The sequence below is a fragment of the Paramormyrops kingsleyae genome, chromosome 7 (assembly GCF_048594095.1).
Source record: "Paramormyrops kingsleyae isolate MSU_618 chromosome 7, PKINGS_0.4, whole genome shotgun sequence".
Lineage (NCBI taxonomy): Eukaryota > Metazoa > Chordata > Actinopteri > Osteoglossiformes > Mormyridae > Paramormyrops > Paramormyrops kingsleyae.
The window spans coordinates 18,240,924-18,256,617 of record NC_132803.1 but is presented as its reverse complement, the minus strand read 5'-3'; the positions used below and the strand labels follow the sequence as shown (position 1 = coordinate 18,256,617).

At 38.1% G+C, this 15,694-nt stretch overlaps 1 protein-coding gene across 3 annotated transcripts in view; it reads right to left on the bottom strand.

Moving 5' to 3' along the window:
• Nucleotides 1-15,694, bottom strand: part of LOC111849945 (SET-binding protein-like) — a 56,076-nt gene that overhangs the window by 21,435 nt on the left and 18,947 nt on the right. The window contains exon 2 of one of the 3 annotated variants that reach the window (XM_023823296.2): nucleotides 13,438-14,033. The exons of 1 other annotated variant lie outside the window; for it this stretch is intronic. In XM_023823296.2, the coding sequence (XP_023679064.1) occupies nucleotides 13,438-13,890 (453 nt within the window). In that variant the 5' untranslated portion in view covers nucleotides 13,891-14,033. Of the gene's footprint in view, nucleotides 1-848; nucleotides 972-13,437; nucleotides 14,034-15,694 lie in introns of those variants that run through there. One more of the 3 variants, XM_023823298.2, reaches the window with a different exon arrangement.

Genomic DNA, 15,694 nt, shown 5'->3' with positions numbered 1-15,694 from the left:
CTAGCAGAGATAGCATCATAAAATCCGGCAATTTTTCTCTTTCGCTCCTACAGATACATACCCGAGCAAAGTATCACACCAGAATGGCTCACCGCCGATTTTAACCAAGCAGTGCCCAAACTCAGCCCGAGCCCTGTATGCCTAACATTTCCCCCTTCTGTAACCAGAAAGAACAAATGTCTTTTTTATTATTTTCTGTTAGCTATTGTAACCTTGTTTCTTATTCTTTGTTTTGCCTCATTCTTTTTTCCGAACTGGTGTGTGTACGATAGAATGTAAATGTTTGTTTGTACCCGCAGTTACATCCTGTCCTGCAGCATGTTTACACATGGTATTGCTGTCCCTAGACATTTCATTATTGAGAATACATTTTCATATTTACCTTATCCCCCATATCGCATTACTTATAGCTTATTTATTATTATTTTGCCTACTTATCCACATATTGCATTGTCTTGTCCTGTATTGCACTACTGTGTGTCATCTCCCACCCCCGCAACTGTGGCACAAGAATTTCACTATATTCTCAGAATACACAGGATAATAAAACAGCATTCTGGTAAGGTGGAGTCTTTTGAGCCTGATGAGTAAAAGTAAATAATGCATGGAACAGGCACTCAATGGAAAGCATACGCAATAGAGTCTACAGAGTCACCAGTTCCGCTGAACTGCATGTATATAAATTGTAGAAGGATACCCGCTCAAAAAGTGCTGGGAAAATCACACCCACTGAGGTAGGGGCTGCACTTAAACTTTCAACCTTGATGCTGTAAGGGAACAACACTACCCACTGGGCCACCATCCTACCACCAGTAAAAAAACACACTAATTACACAATTTCAACCTACCTTGTACTTATTGCCAAAAATGCAGTTTGAAGCACGTTAACAAAATGATGTTAATTTGTTCTCCATGCCGCTGGGACAGAAGTGCATTGCTCAATACTGCCAATAGCACTAAAGGCCCATGGCCCTCGTCAGCTACTTTCCCTCTGTCAATAAATCTACTGCAGTTGCCTGTAGCTGAAGGAAGTAAATCATTTTAACCTATGCTGGAAAAGAGAGGGGAAATGAAAGGAGAGAACGGGTGGGGGAAAATAAATGATTAACTTTGGTAGGCCCCCACAGCTCCCTGTTGAGATACATAATGTAGCTGTACAATGCAGCTGCTGTGAAACAATAAATCCATTCAAGTGAACCATAAACAATTTAATTTGATAAATAAATGAGTAATTAAAAAAAAATAATTCTGAAAAGGCACAATCATACTCATATGAAAATTAATCCCCCACAACGAAAGGCTTCCAATTAAAGATTTTCTAGTTTTCCAACACTGGAATACATTCACGTGTGTAATTTTGCCATTCGGTTCAAAGAGTGGCAACTCATGCACCTTCAACAATTTGAAACTATATAAAGGGGGCTGGTAATCATATGTGCCTGCACCTCCTCGCATGATATTCGCCTACTACACTTTACTAGGTAGGATAAACGTGTACCATGACCCATAAACTCAGGCTGTCATCCACACTGTTATAGAGTCAGACTGAAATACTAAAATACATTAAAATTACCCCCTTAATTGCTGTCCTTATATTATCAATGTTTTAGCAAGATTGAAACTGACATCACCATAAATACACAGTGAATCCTCAAATAAAAAGTGACATAGACTGCATTTACAATTCCAGTTAGTGATGGTTGGTTGGTGTGTGGAGTCTGTGTGCTTTAGCCCCATGTGCAAAGGTAAGACGTCCATTTATTCAGAAACAATTTCTAACAATATCAATAATACTTGGCTGGACATATTAAATATAGAAATATATTTCTGCATTTAACAAATATAGAATAATTTAGTATACTTTCCACCCAAATGTTTGAAATGAACACTTTGTAAATCATCCAATTTATGCCGCACTGAATAAGATACGTTACATTGTGTACAGGTCAAAAAAAAAGGCATCTACATTCTCTAAATCTTATTTTCCAAACTTGACTATTTCATCATGCTAGTGTCTGGCTGTTAAAATTTGCAGTGTTAATTTTGTTGATGAAAACTATGACAAAAATAATTCGTCAATAAAGACTTTTAATTGAAAAAATAAAGACGATAAAAGGAAAATTCATTTATGATGCCAAATCTATGACAAGATGTACTGACATTGTCATCAATGAATAAAAAATGTCAGGAAGAGATGAAATTGGAACTGATGCAATAAGAAGTAATGTCTTTAGTTAGTGTTGACTGTAGTTGTGGATAATTTGATAATGTTTACTTAACTGGGTTCAAGAGTATGAAGTAGAGATGCACCAATCGACCAGCCAGGGACCAGAATCGGCCGATTTTCAGCGTGCTTGGCCAAGATCAGAGACTGGCTGGTGAGTCTCAAGTATTTCCAACACCGAACTGGTCCATTTTACGCATGCCCCCACAATGTGCATGTGTATCGAACAACGTGCATGTGTGATATCTAGGCATGTGATAAGGTTGAATGTTCAATAAAAGCATTTCAAAAAAGAAGTAGTTGGCTGTTTTTGTCCAAATACACTTTTGTGGGCCTTAAATGTAGACCAGGGTTATTCAACTCACGGTCCTCGAGGTCCGAGCACTGCTGGTTTTCCAGCCTTCCTTTACCTGTCAGTCAGGTGTGAAGCCTCTGACCAATCAGAATCAGTAATTATTAAACAACTACCTGGGGGAACTGAAAACACGGCCTGGATTTGGAATCGAGGTCCAGAGTTGAAGAACCCTGATGTAGACCATATATCATGTTAACATCCTCCACTACTTCAGGACAGAAGATCTAGCCACAAGGGATTTATGACCGACCCTGCCAATGATGGGATACAGCCTGCTGTTTTTTTTCGCAAGTCAGTTTTAAATTAAGGATCAACAAATGCACTTATTGATGTTTGCTATTGCATTTGGGAGCATTTAACTGGCTATTAGTCAGATAGTAGATAACGTTATAAACTTCGGCTAACCGAACCTACCCAAAACATTGAATATGAATAGAAACAAATAGTTTCATAAATTTTTCCTTTAATTAATGTGTTTGAAATGTTCACTTTGAACTGAACTAGGTATACAAATAAGCACAACCCAGTTGTTTTCACTAGTGTAGTACTTGTTTATGATTTTAAGAGAGGACAATTGAGTTTTCTTTATTCCAGTTCTATGAATGAAGATGTGTCATATGCAAGTAGGTCAGTTTAGAATAAGTCCAATGTTTCATATTACAAACATAACAACAGTTAAAGTTCAAACCTATTGTCATGCCATAACTTCACATTGGCCTGTCTCCTTCAAAAATCTAGTTGATTGAGGTAGACCAATATGTAAATGTTTGCAGTACACAGAAAATTAAGTGAAATTTTCAAAGAAATATTGAAAATCATGTCTTAGACATGACTAAACCTCTTACATTCATTAACTGCATAAAGTGTAGTTGTTCACTAAAACAAATGAAAACCTAAAGAACAAACAAAACATGACAAACTAAATTGCATTTTCATCAAAACAATATGACTAAAACCAAATCAAAATTACTCTTAAAATCAACACTGAAAGTGTGCTAGGGACTAGAGTACACAAAGTACTTATTTCATTATGCTTCCCTGGCTAGAAACTACAGTAGAGTTAGGGCTGGACAATAATTCGATATCAATATATATCGCGATATAATTTTTTTCGATAACGGTGATACGATTTTTAAACACATTTCCGATATTTCGATATACATTTGAATATTATATATATTCACCGGCTTTTAAAAATGTATCACAAGTGCTAAACAGCGCGTATTCAAATCGCATTCGCATGGTAATTTGCTGAACAACGCAGCTGTGAAACGTGATCCAGGTAAAACTTTTTTAGACAGCATAAATAATATTGAAGCATTTGTTTTCAAGCAGACTGTTAAAAGCAAAAGCAACAAAGCATTTTAGACTTTGTAAAGAAACCATAGTAACCACGTGTATGATACTTTTCAGAGCTGCATCAGAGGGAAATGACTCGTGAATTTAATTTTGACACTGGTTAGCTTTTTGTGAAAACGAACTACAGTACACCCCGCAGGTTTTTTGTGATTTTGTGAGCGATCTTTGTGTTTTCAATGTTGGAGAATATAATTAAAGGTTTGTATCAAGAAACGACGGTGGTTTTTATTGTATACTGGTAAATCTCTGCTGTTAGTTGGTGGTATGCCTTTTGTTAGCCAACATGTATGTTGGGGCCGGCTCTACGCTGGGGCAACGCCCCCTTAAGCAAACGTCCTGCCCCCTTAAATCAAACTTTTAGAAGTTGAAGAAAATAATAATTACCCACAAACTGAATATGGACAAGATTTACTACAGTAGCTGAAAAATCCACTGAAAAAGGCACAAACGAGATGATAAGTTTCACTTCTTGTTCGCTCTTTCCCTCCGCGTTCTGTTTGTGCGCGGGCTCACGCAGCACTCGGCAGATCCCCCACTCACCCTCCCTCCAGCTAAACATCCAATCACTGTTAGTATGCAAATGAGCCAGTTTCTCAGTAGGCAGGGCAAAGCGAAATGAGCTGCGTGATTGCGGAAGGTTTGGAGGAAACAGCAATCTCTCTCGTCAAAATCATAGTGACTAGTGAGATCATGGTTCGAATTATTTTTGTCTATTTGGGGGGGTCTTGATCGGGGGGTACTGTACCCCCCAGTACCCCCCGATGAAGACCTCCCCCAAATAGACAAAAATAGCAGTTTGGGGGGGGGGGGGTATTAACATTTTTCTTGTTGTTTTTTTTTTTTTTAAGAAAGAACCTCACCTTGTAGGAAAATTTTATGTAAAACGATTTTAGACACCCCTAGTGTGGATCGTACCATTTGAACCACCTTGGCGCTAGAAGCAGCTTAGCCAGTCGGTTACGTCATTCATTCTCATTGAGCGACTTGTTCGTTGTGATTTCAAGATTCTTTATTCGTCACATACATAGTTATAACAAGTACAACATGTAGTGAAATGAACCCTGACCGATCCTGTTTTTCAGTTTTATATTTCAAGACTCGGTGAATTGATTTTTTCTTTTTCATAACTTAGCCTACCCTTTTTAGTTTTGGTAATATTGGCAATAGTGAAAAGTGTTTTGTTGGGTTCAAATATGTTTGATATAGGCTATCCAATTAAGGTAAATGTCTTGTTTTTAATCTGATGAGGAATATTTAATTTTATTTTTTGTTTTACTTTTCAGTTTTCCCCCTGAGGGATTGCCACCTTACTGTGGTCAGGGGCTTTGCGTGCCTCAGTGACCCTAAGAGCTACACCAGCAGAAGCTTAGCCTTCAGGTGGGACACCCAAGTTGGACAGGTCTTAGGGCAGAGGCCTGACAAAGTGCAATCCAATTACATGACAAAAACAGTTATCCAGAGCACCACCCCACCCCTTTCCCGCCTTTGTCGCCACCATGTGCCCCCTTCACATTTCTGTCTGCCCCCTCATATATGCATGTCTAGAACCGGCCCCGATGTATGTACATATTTATAGCATGCCGATCGCGTCAAACAAATCGCGGCAATGCCAAAAACCCGTGCATGTACATTCTCAGTTATTAACACACATAAATACATTTCAAGCACATGCTAATATATTGCTGCCATATTGGTTTTCGGTTATCTCGACGCTTTTTGGCAACCCCCTAGGCCGGCGACATAACCGGGTTCGACTGTATATGAATAATCAGCCTGTTCTAGTTTAAATGGAAATATATTATTGTTAATAAGCTGAGTCTGAGAGTTTTATTTATTTGATAGTTTATTTCACATTTCTTGTTTGTAAAGGCTAAATACAAATAAAAAGTGAACCTTTTTTTTTTTGTACTGTTTTTATTTAAAAAAAAAATTATATAATTTTAATAGGAGGAGCCTGGAGGTATAGACTTTGCAAATTCAGTTTGCAGACAACCATTGTGCGTGTCCTCTTCAGTTTTTTCCTGAGGCTTTTTAATATTGTCCATATCGATATCGGAATTATATCGTATCGACCAAAATTAGGAAATATATCGTGATATAAATTTTTGCCATATCGTCCAGGCCTAAGTAGAGTCCAAAAAAAACAATAAATAAAATCTAACTGGTACTGGAAAGGATGAGTTCAGGACCCTCTGCTAACACAGGCAGCCCATCAGCTGCCAGAAGCAGGCAGAGGTCCAAGAGCAAGCTGCAGAATTCCAGCCAGGACCACAGCTGGAGCCAGGAGGTCACCCCACAGAAAGGGGAACAAGAGTGCTGGTATTTCGGACCACAGCAATACTTTAGATCTTAGTGATCAACCATCAATGTACCATAATATACAACAGCTCATTACTGATTCATCTTCACAAATGCAGAACAACAAATAGAACAGATGTTGAGAAGCGATTGTTATTTTTCTGAATTAGAGATGCACCAGTTTCGGCATCGATCCAGAACTATTAGACAGATTGGGTATCGGCCATATGTGGCCGATCCACGTCTGATAATTACTTATTTAGTTTAAAGATAGCTCCTATTTCTTGTTAAATCGATTTGTACAATCAATCACGAGAGCTCTTTCCTATTTTAGATGTGTTTTTTGCGGCATTTAAGCTGAATACTAACGCTGTCACTCAGTTTATTTGCCACTCAGTGGGTGTGAGCGTGATGAATTCCGCCTGCTGTGACGTCATGCACATACCCTTTGCAGCAGGAGCGTAAGAACATCACATAAGAAGGTAACGATTTGGTAGTATTTCTACTTCTAACAACAACCAGTAGCACTGCCATTTGCAATCTTTGCAAAAAAAGGTGAAAGTAGTGTTTAGTGGAAAATCCTACTAAACAAAGTGCATGCAATTCTGTGAGACAACGCACATAATATGAAAATAAGCCATGAATGCTTTGGGAGTCGCTAGTTTGGGCTGTTTTGCACACTTGATACAGCTTGTGATACGCGAATGGCTGCTATCGTAATGAAGTGTCATGCTATTGCCAAATGAAAAAGATTGTGGGGCATTCGGCATTTGCGTATACTTTCATGTAATATTGCGTATACTTTCATGTACTAAATTGCCTCAAAACTAAATTGTACAAACGCGGCGGAAAAGTATGTTATGTACGTTTCTAGTAGCCCCATTAAAGATTTATTGGCATACATCTTCTCATTTGTATGTACTAGTTTAAAAAAAAAAAATATATATATATATACATAAATATATATAAAATTTAAATATTATAGTAAAAAGAGCACTTGTATCAGAGTCGGTATCGGCAATTGTATATTGGAATCAAATCGGAACTGAAAAAATGCGGATCAGCCCATCTAAATCACTCAGTTTTCACTGAACATACTGCAAAAAACCTAAATGTCCTTAATTTCTAAAGAGGATAGAATAAGAGGTAAAGACATTGCTGTATTGTCTAATAAATTATACATTTAAATGTCCTGTCATAATGAGGATAGAAACAATGACTTATTTTTAATTTTTTTTATTAAACACACACTGGCCTTTTAAAACATTACTCATGGAAACCGTTGAAAAGCACAGCTCCCATTTCTGCTACACAGGTGAAAAGAACCCACTCTCTTTTTTAAAAATCTATTGTGACAAAGTAACCAGTGTGTTTATTCACTTCCCAGTCTCTGAAACTGGGCAAATGCCCAAAGCACTTCTACACAAAAAGGGATGCCTGCCGCTTGCTTCTTCAATGCTATCCAGTCAAAAAAATGCAATTCTTATGGGTGTCACATACTTCTTCTGGCTTTCAGACAACACTGTCCTCCCATTCACTCCCCCATCTTCACTCGTTCTCACTGTTAGTTTTACTAGAGGGCCGCATTGCTCTGTGGGAAAACGCTCATCAAAGGCCAACCCGTGATCACTCTCCATTTAACGTGACAGCCTGTCACATACAGTGGACACAAACAAAGCAAAACAGCAGCATGTGTTTGCACCCCCCCCAAGCAGGGAACACCTATGGACATTGACAAGGGTAATAAGGAGGGAGGGGGCAAACTTTAACAGGTTCAACAATTTTCTTTGGTCGAGTTCCACCCTCCCCCTCTCATGATTCTGAGATTTAAAATCTAAATTTCTCCTCTGGTGGGAAAAAAAAGAAAATAGAGGAGGACCTCAGTCGACATAAGATGCTTTTAGCAGAAACTGACTGGCTTCATAGAGTACAGAATCAACAATTTTATAAATGACTAATCTCTCTTGACTATATATTATAAATGACTAATCTATCTTGACTATTTTTTCTTCAGAAAAACCTTTACGTGCACCAAAACATGGCATATAGAAACTTGATTACATTATGGTTTTGGTTAAAGAAAATTTCTTCCATTTAAAATTTACTTTGGAAACACCAGTCAGCCCAGGTTAACCGAATTGCCTGTTTTACTCTCTCAATAATTATTATTTCATCAAACAAAGTTAGCTAGGTGGATCCAGGAGAAAAGGGAAACGTGGGGGTTCCTCCAGGTGTCTAGCAGGCTATGTCAAGCTTTGTAATCTGTTGCTGTGTTTCTTTGTACTTAGGAGGTTATGAAGTTATCCAAACGGCGGCAAAAGCTCCATTTCGTGTGTTGCGAGTTGTGTTTTTCTCCACATGAACCATACTGCCCTGTGCCTTTGTGGCGTGGAGGTCTGCCGCAAGGCAGGACAATCTGCCACAACCTACAGAAAATTAAGAGGCTCAAGTTTGTGCTTTGGGTCTGCAGGCCCAGAAAATCCTCCCTCTCCACATCCTTACTGCGGCTAATCAAAAACAGGCATTCTTTACCACTGGTGTTTCATTCTTACTGTTTATGTTATATAACACAAGAAAAATCTTACTGTATTTTCTACAAGATAGTATGATTGCTTTCACTATGAACAAAAGCTTATTCTTTTATATGTTAGATACTTTAAACTATATTTTCATATCTTAGAAAATACACGGAAGATCAGAAGACCATAGAAGTAGGCCTACACAACGATGATGGTGATGACGATTTTTATCATCATTATTATAATCATCATCATTGGCTTACTTGGAACATGTGCTGAATGAATCCATAAAAATACACCCTATACTATTATGCTAAACATGATATTTTCCTAATGATAAATGTATATGCAGGATTACGCAACAGCACGTTTCTGTCCTTAAGTGCTCAGCGACCCTCTAAGGACAAAACTCTGCTCACTTCAATCCCCCATAAAATCTTTACTCTAAACCTTCTAGCAGACACTTTCCGTGTCTGGCCTGCCAAATCTTTCACCCGCAGACGAAGAAGACGTCATATGGAACAAGTTTAAAACAGTGCTCTCCGACTTTGTATGTTCTGCCATTGACTGAATGACTGAACTCTTTGTTTTGGAAGCATTATTGAGAGAAAGAACAGCACAGAAATTACGTGTGAAGATGAATGTGAATGTGCACAGGGTTTCACAAGAGGTGCTTCTGAGCTATTGAGGCTCAACCTGTAATGAAACCATTACGACAACACTTGAGAATTCTATGTATACTTTGTCTCCTCTTGAAATATTTTTCTCCATAAAATGGCCTTCATTTTGTATGTTTTGCAACTGCTGCAGTCAGGTGCATTTAACTTGTCAGACGAGCTACCCCAAAACTGCACGAATATTTGGACACATCAGAACAAACTAAGTATTTCATGAACTGTGAATAAAAATGTAGTGACTTTTCCACGCTATTTCAAGCAAGACGCTTCCCAAAGAATAGAAAATTTAGCCTTCCTTGTTGAAATGAAAATGTTGGCTTTTGTGTTTTTTTGTTAACGGAGAAAAGCACATCCATTCCAAGATTATGGACTATTTCTATTTGTGGAAATGGCTCAGGCAATGTTATTTTGGGCAGAAAACAACACAACAAAAGTTTAAAAAATGTGCCCAGTCCCGCAAGCCATCATTTATGCGCAATAAACAGACGGCTAGAATGTGGCTGAATGCAATTTAATATGAATGAAGTTGTTTTTGTTTTCCGCAAAGATTATTCACAACTGTGCTAATATTCCTTTTCTGAGTAACAGAAAGGAAATTAATTGCAATATTTTAATCGCACACAAGATAAAACAATTTTTTTTACAATTTACTATTTAATGGCCTTCCAGGTATACAGTAGGTACCAGCAGGTCCCTAGTAACCCTGTTCAGGATAAGTAGCTGGAGGATGGATAGATGGATTGTTTTCAAACTATCACCAGCTTCAAGCACCTCAAAGCACTAGACTGTCCATCCATTGCATTAATCTGTCCTGATTACAGCAAAGAAACCTGAGAAAATAACTGTGAGACCTAACAAATTATTTTTTTCATTAGGAATTCAGATGAATAACATATGCAAGTTACTTCAAAACAATGATGAATTACTTTCTCCTTAATTTATCATTTCTTTCTATTTAATTTTCTACATTTGTTTTCCTAATATGAATAATGCCTTATCTTTCATCCACCCATCTTCCAACCTGAACTTAACCTGATTATGGTTATGGTAAGCCTGTAACCTATCCCAAGAGCCCAGAAAACATGGGGCACCAAGCAGGAGGCCCCAGACCAGCCTAGATAACAATCCACCACAGGGCACACACAATCAGGGGCAATATAGAGACATCAATTTGTTATCCATATATTTTTGTACTCTGGAAGGAAAGAGGAGTATCTACAGGAAATCTGAGCTAAGTGGACAACAAGCAAACTCCAAACACACAATGGGGACAGGAGTCAAACGTTAGAGCCTTGGAGTGTAAGGCTACAGTGCTGATCATATACCCACCATGCCACATCAATAAAGCCTGGGCGACACAAAATAACAGGTGTTTTAAGACATTACTCCTATCTCAAAGGCGTTCTTTGTACATTTTTGCTGAATAATGCTTTTCCACTAACTGAACAATTCCCCACTTTTCTCAGCTACTGTAGATACCAGTGACGTCTTTAAAGACTTCCACATGCACCTGTTTTCATGCTTAGTGATGCAGAGGGCAGGCTCTATCAGAAATTTTGTTCTAGCTTTGTTTATTTTCTTGTAAGATACACTATGATGAGAGCAGAATGATAAGAAACATGTTTGTTACAGTGGAATTTAAAGGCTATTATGGTGGAAAATGTAGTCTTAGGTCAGTGGACAGTACGTAGCAAGTTGAGCTCCTGTGTATGTATGCATGTATAGGTCCAAATTAAAACGAAACAAATTACAAACAGCAATGTTTATCTAGCTGGTAATTAGAGTAGAGCTATTTTATTTTATTTTATTTAACTCATCAAGTCACAGGAATCAAACTAGGGCTGGGCAATGTGTTGAGTTTCTAAAATATATCGATATATTTTCATACGAGATATAAGATGAGACAATATTGTTTATATTGATATAGTTTATGCTGCTGATACAGTTTAGAGCCGCCAGGTCGCCTATCTCTCCTCTCCCTGTCGGTTTCTCGCACAACTTCACCCAGCCTGACCCCCTCCCTCTCTGAACATAACCCACCCCTCCCCCTCACTCATATGTCCTGCATGCAGGGACAGCATGGAGACAGACACAGACACGAGGCAAGCTAACGAAGAGGAGCTGGTTGATAAAACTATATATGCCGGTAGTTTATTTTTGAGCCATTTTTTGTATGTACATATACAGTTGTCTGTTAATAAAAGTGCCTGTGTGACATTAGGAACATTTGGCTCCGACTTGTTCTTTATTTATAGGAATAAATATAGAGATATATATCTTATATTGTCATTCAGCTTCAAAATATCGAAATGTGATTTTTGGTCCACGTCGCCCAGCCCTAATTCAAACCTACCAAGACATATAAACCAACTTTACTGAACTACACACCAATGCATAATTCAAGGACTGTCTTGAACTGACTGTCCTGCCAAACAAGATGATCCAATAGTTTGAAAATTAATTACAACAAGGTAGTAATGTAGTCTTTAAAATAGCAAGGAATGCCAATTTTAAGATTATGAATACGATGACATTAAATTTATTAGAATATGAGACTAATCAATTTAATTACTTAGTCTGAATAATCATTATATTTATCTGGATAATTGACAATAATTAAAGAAAACAATAATTTGACTGTTGAATGGGAATTCTGCATTCTACCACTATTCAAAATCTGGTTCATTTTCACATCATTCTCCAAACACGTTATAAAGATGATCTTAGAAATTGGCAGTTTTTGCTTGCAAGAAGAAACTAGCAAGACAGCACTTCTAAAGCTGCATTTTGAATGGACCCATATTTATTCAGAAGGTTATTAATTTTTGGTAAATTGTTTTAATAGTAGAGCTTAATGACATTTAGTTGGGGGCTTGTGCTCAGGTAAATAGCTAACAGTTGTCACAGGAGTAAACACTGTGAGGTCAAGTTCATTCCCCAAATTCTTTCTTTGGCTTCACACGCTGCACTCCTCCTGTGCACTTATGCCTGTGACACTCCCTTCCCCACAGCGGGCTCTCATTTTAAACAGGCTTCCCGTATGCCCAGTCTTCCCTGTCAGCCTCTCCACTTTGCCACCATCTGGCCAATTAGTTCAGCCAAAATAAAAAAAAAAAGAGAAAGACTCAGACACAATGAAACATAGACACTTCCCATCTGCTTGGTACCAGACTCAGAAGCCATCACAATACAAAAGCCTGGGTTTGACCCCAATGTCACGCATTGTTTGTGGAACCCACTTCTTTCTGTGAATCACCTCCACGTGTGGGGCTGACAGAGCCTGTCGGCACTACATCATCAAATATGCAAATATCCCATAAGTGAAACTCACATGAGCTAAAATAAATGCTACATTTTCACAGCTTAGGTGTATATGATGAGGCATCTTTCTGCAAGATAGAGGCTATTAGCAAGCTGTCTAATTTACCAAGCAAATGCATTAAAATTAACACAAACATCCACACATTTTAAATCAGGCATTTGATTAGATAAAATTTGATTAAATCAAATAAATAAATTTCCATAACGGCCAAATGTTAAATTTAGCACCTCTGATGTTGTGAAGCACAAAGCTAATCAATGACTACTGGTGTTGAAGAGAGTTGTTAATGCTCGCATTTTCCTTTTGCTCTTGCTCATAAACATATTAAATTATAGGGTCTGCACTATAACTCTATCCCTTTATATGCACCAGAATAATTTTTCACAAAAATAATTTTAAAATCTATGCAATTAATAAGTAGTAGCACAGAATGTTTTCTAAACTACAACTTGGTGTAATGCTCTCAAGATAATGCCTAACACTGAATCCTTGTTGCTCTGTAAATCCCAAATTCCAAGCTGTAAACAAAGACTGGCAAATAAACTGCCTTCACACAATATGGAGAAGAATATCAGAAATTCTTTTCAGAATTTCATCCCTGTTAAACATGCTGATCAGTTAGCCAGGCTTATTTCTTCTTTTGCAATGCTTTGGTCACACTAGGCATAATTATGAGATCTTACCATCTTCTTGTGAATTTTTCCCTCTTCCTTTGCAACCTTGCTGCTCTTGCACTGCTTGGTCATCTTGTGTTCGCCGGATTGTTTGATGGTTATGCGTATCTCAGGGGGACATATGAAGTTCTCGAGGCTTTTTGGAGGCTTTTTGGCCCGCTTGGTGGTCTGTATCTTCAGCTTGAGGCTGCCTTCTGAGAAGTTGGCCTCCTTAATAGAAAACTCTTGCTCCTCAAGCCCATCATGTGACCATTTTCCACTGTCCAGCTTGGACCCTCTGAACTCAACCCCCTCTTTAAGTTGAACGTTCTTCCCAGCCATGGATAGCCCACTCTCGATGGTGTGCAGGGGACCTCCCAAGTTCTTGGGGAGGTCAGCCAGAATGGCCTCGCTTCTGCTTGGGTGCCTGTCAGCCTCCCCCGCCTTTAGTCGGGCGGAGCTTGCGAGCTCTCTTTGCTCCATTGATGTCCCTGGATTCCGATTCAGAGAGAGGGACTGCACCTCGGATGAATGGCTCAGTCGTCAGCTGTCAGTACAGACTCAAACGTCCCACCTTGCCATTGCCCCAGAAATCCAATGACATATGCACATCTGCCAGAGAACAACTGGGGATAGAAAAAAGCATATATTTGAGGAGGTATTGACCCACTGTAACTTCTGATAAGTTCACTTTATCAATGTTCCCTCTCAAATGCATTTTACTTCTTGGAGACAGATTTCTTCATTCTAACCCTAATCTTCCACCTTAAATTACAAGCATATTAAAATACTTATTGAACATAACTTTGTTAAATCAACATTAAAAAATACAATTTAAGCCTATCACACAGTGCTCTTTAAACAACCTCTCCAAGTGCATTCAGCACTAAACAAGTCAATTTAGGCATACCTCATAGCTGTGAAATGTCTAATATATGTATTATACACTCAGAGCTTTATTTCTTTTCGATCTCAATCTGATATTCTTGCATAGCATGCAGACATATACATATTTAGTTCATACACAAAATGACATATGATGCACATACACACAGATAAAGAGGTATGAAACTTTTTAAAACACCTGAGAGACAATCCCGGGTATTGATGTTAATTTCATAATGACTGATAAGAAATTTATTTCTGGCTTTGCATCCATCCTATAAATTCATAGCGTTATGTGGAACCATGCAATTTCACAGGATAAATGTGAAAGACATTCCAGTGGGGTGTGGAGTTTTTTTAATTTAGATTCTGAGTCTGCATTACCTAAAAATAGTACTATAATATAATAGTCATTTACCTTTACCTAAGAATGAGTACACTAATTTTAAAATAATATATGCATGTAATATTTTGGATGCCAGCATCCCAATGCAGTAAATTGTTTTGAGGTTAAACCATTTAATACATTAGTGAAGGTCTATTTGTGAATGAAGTCTGATTATGAGTTATGAGCTTATACAATTTGTCTGCAGATGAGATGCTGTGTCAAGTTGGGGTGTAAATTGTTGGCTGCAAGGCAATTAGATTCAATTAAGATTGAGGGCAGAATTTGATGCATCAGAAATGTTAAACATCCATCACGATTTGATTTGTTTTGATAAGCTAAATTCAAATCTTTTATAACTTCACAAAAAAGTCACAAATATTACCATGGAAACTTAATTATGCACTATGAATGGAATACAAAACAGTAGAATCTCGGAACATTCATTTTTATTGTTATTATTAAATAGAGAGAACAAGCCAGTGTAAATTGTCAAAAGGCGGATTACTGAAGGGTTCAGAAAAAAATGAAATTCCTAAAAGAAGGGCTACCTGATGGTTTGGGGGGCGGGGCGAGACCTTGCCAAGCTGGCACATATTAGCAGTATGACTTTACATTGTCTGTTAATCTGTGGAAAGTGTAAGATCGATCTGCAAGTCAGATTTAACACTGCATTATAAACATGTTGCAGGCTAGTACTTTGAGACCTCTTCCAAGTGGTGAATGAGCAGATTAAATCCCTTGTCCTCCATTATGGCTGGTGATCCGAGGCAATCATCTCCATTAAGTTAATATTTATGTCTTTAGCTTTAGCGATTAGTGAATATTAATCAAGTTTAAATTGACCACCCAGGGGTGTGGGAAGCTGGAGGGATGGGGAGGTATGTGTATCCCCCCCCCCCACCCCCCCAAAAATTATTTATCGTCAAGGTTGAACCAGCATTGAGTATTGGTATTGGCGATACCAACCTTTTATCTAATTGAAATCGGACTGAAAAGAAGATCAGTGGTATCGCC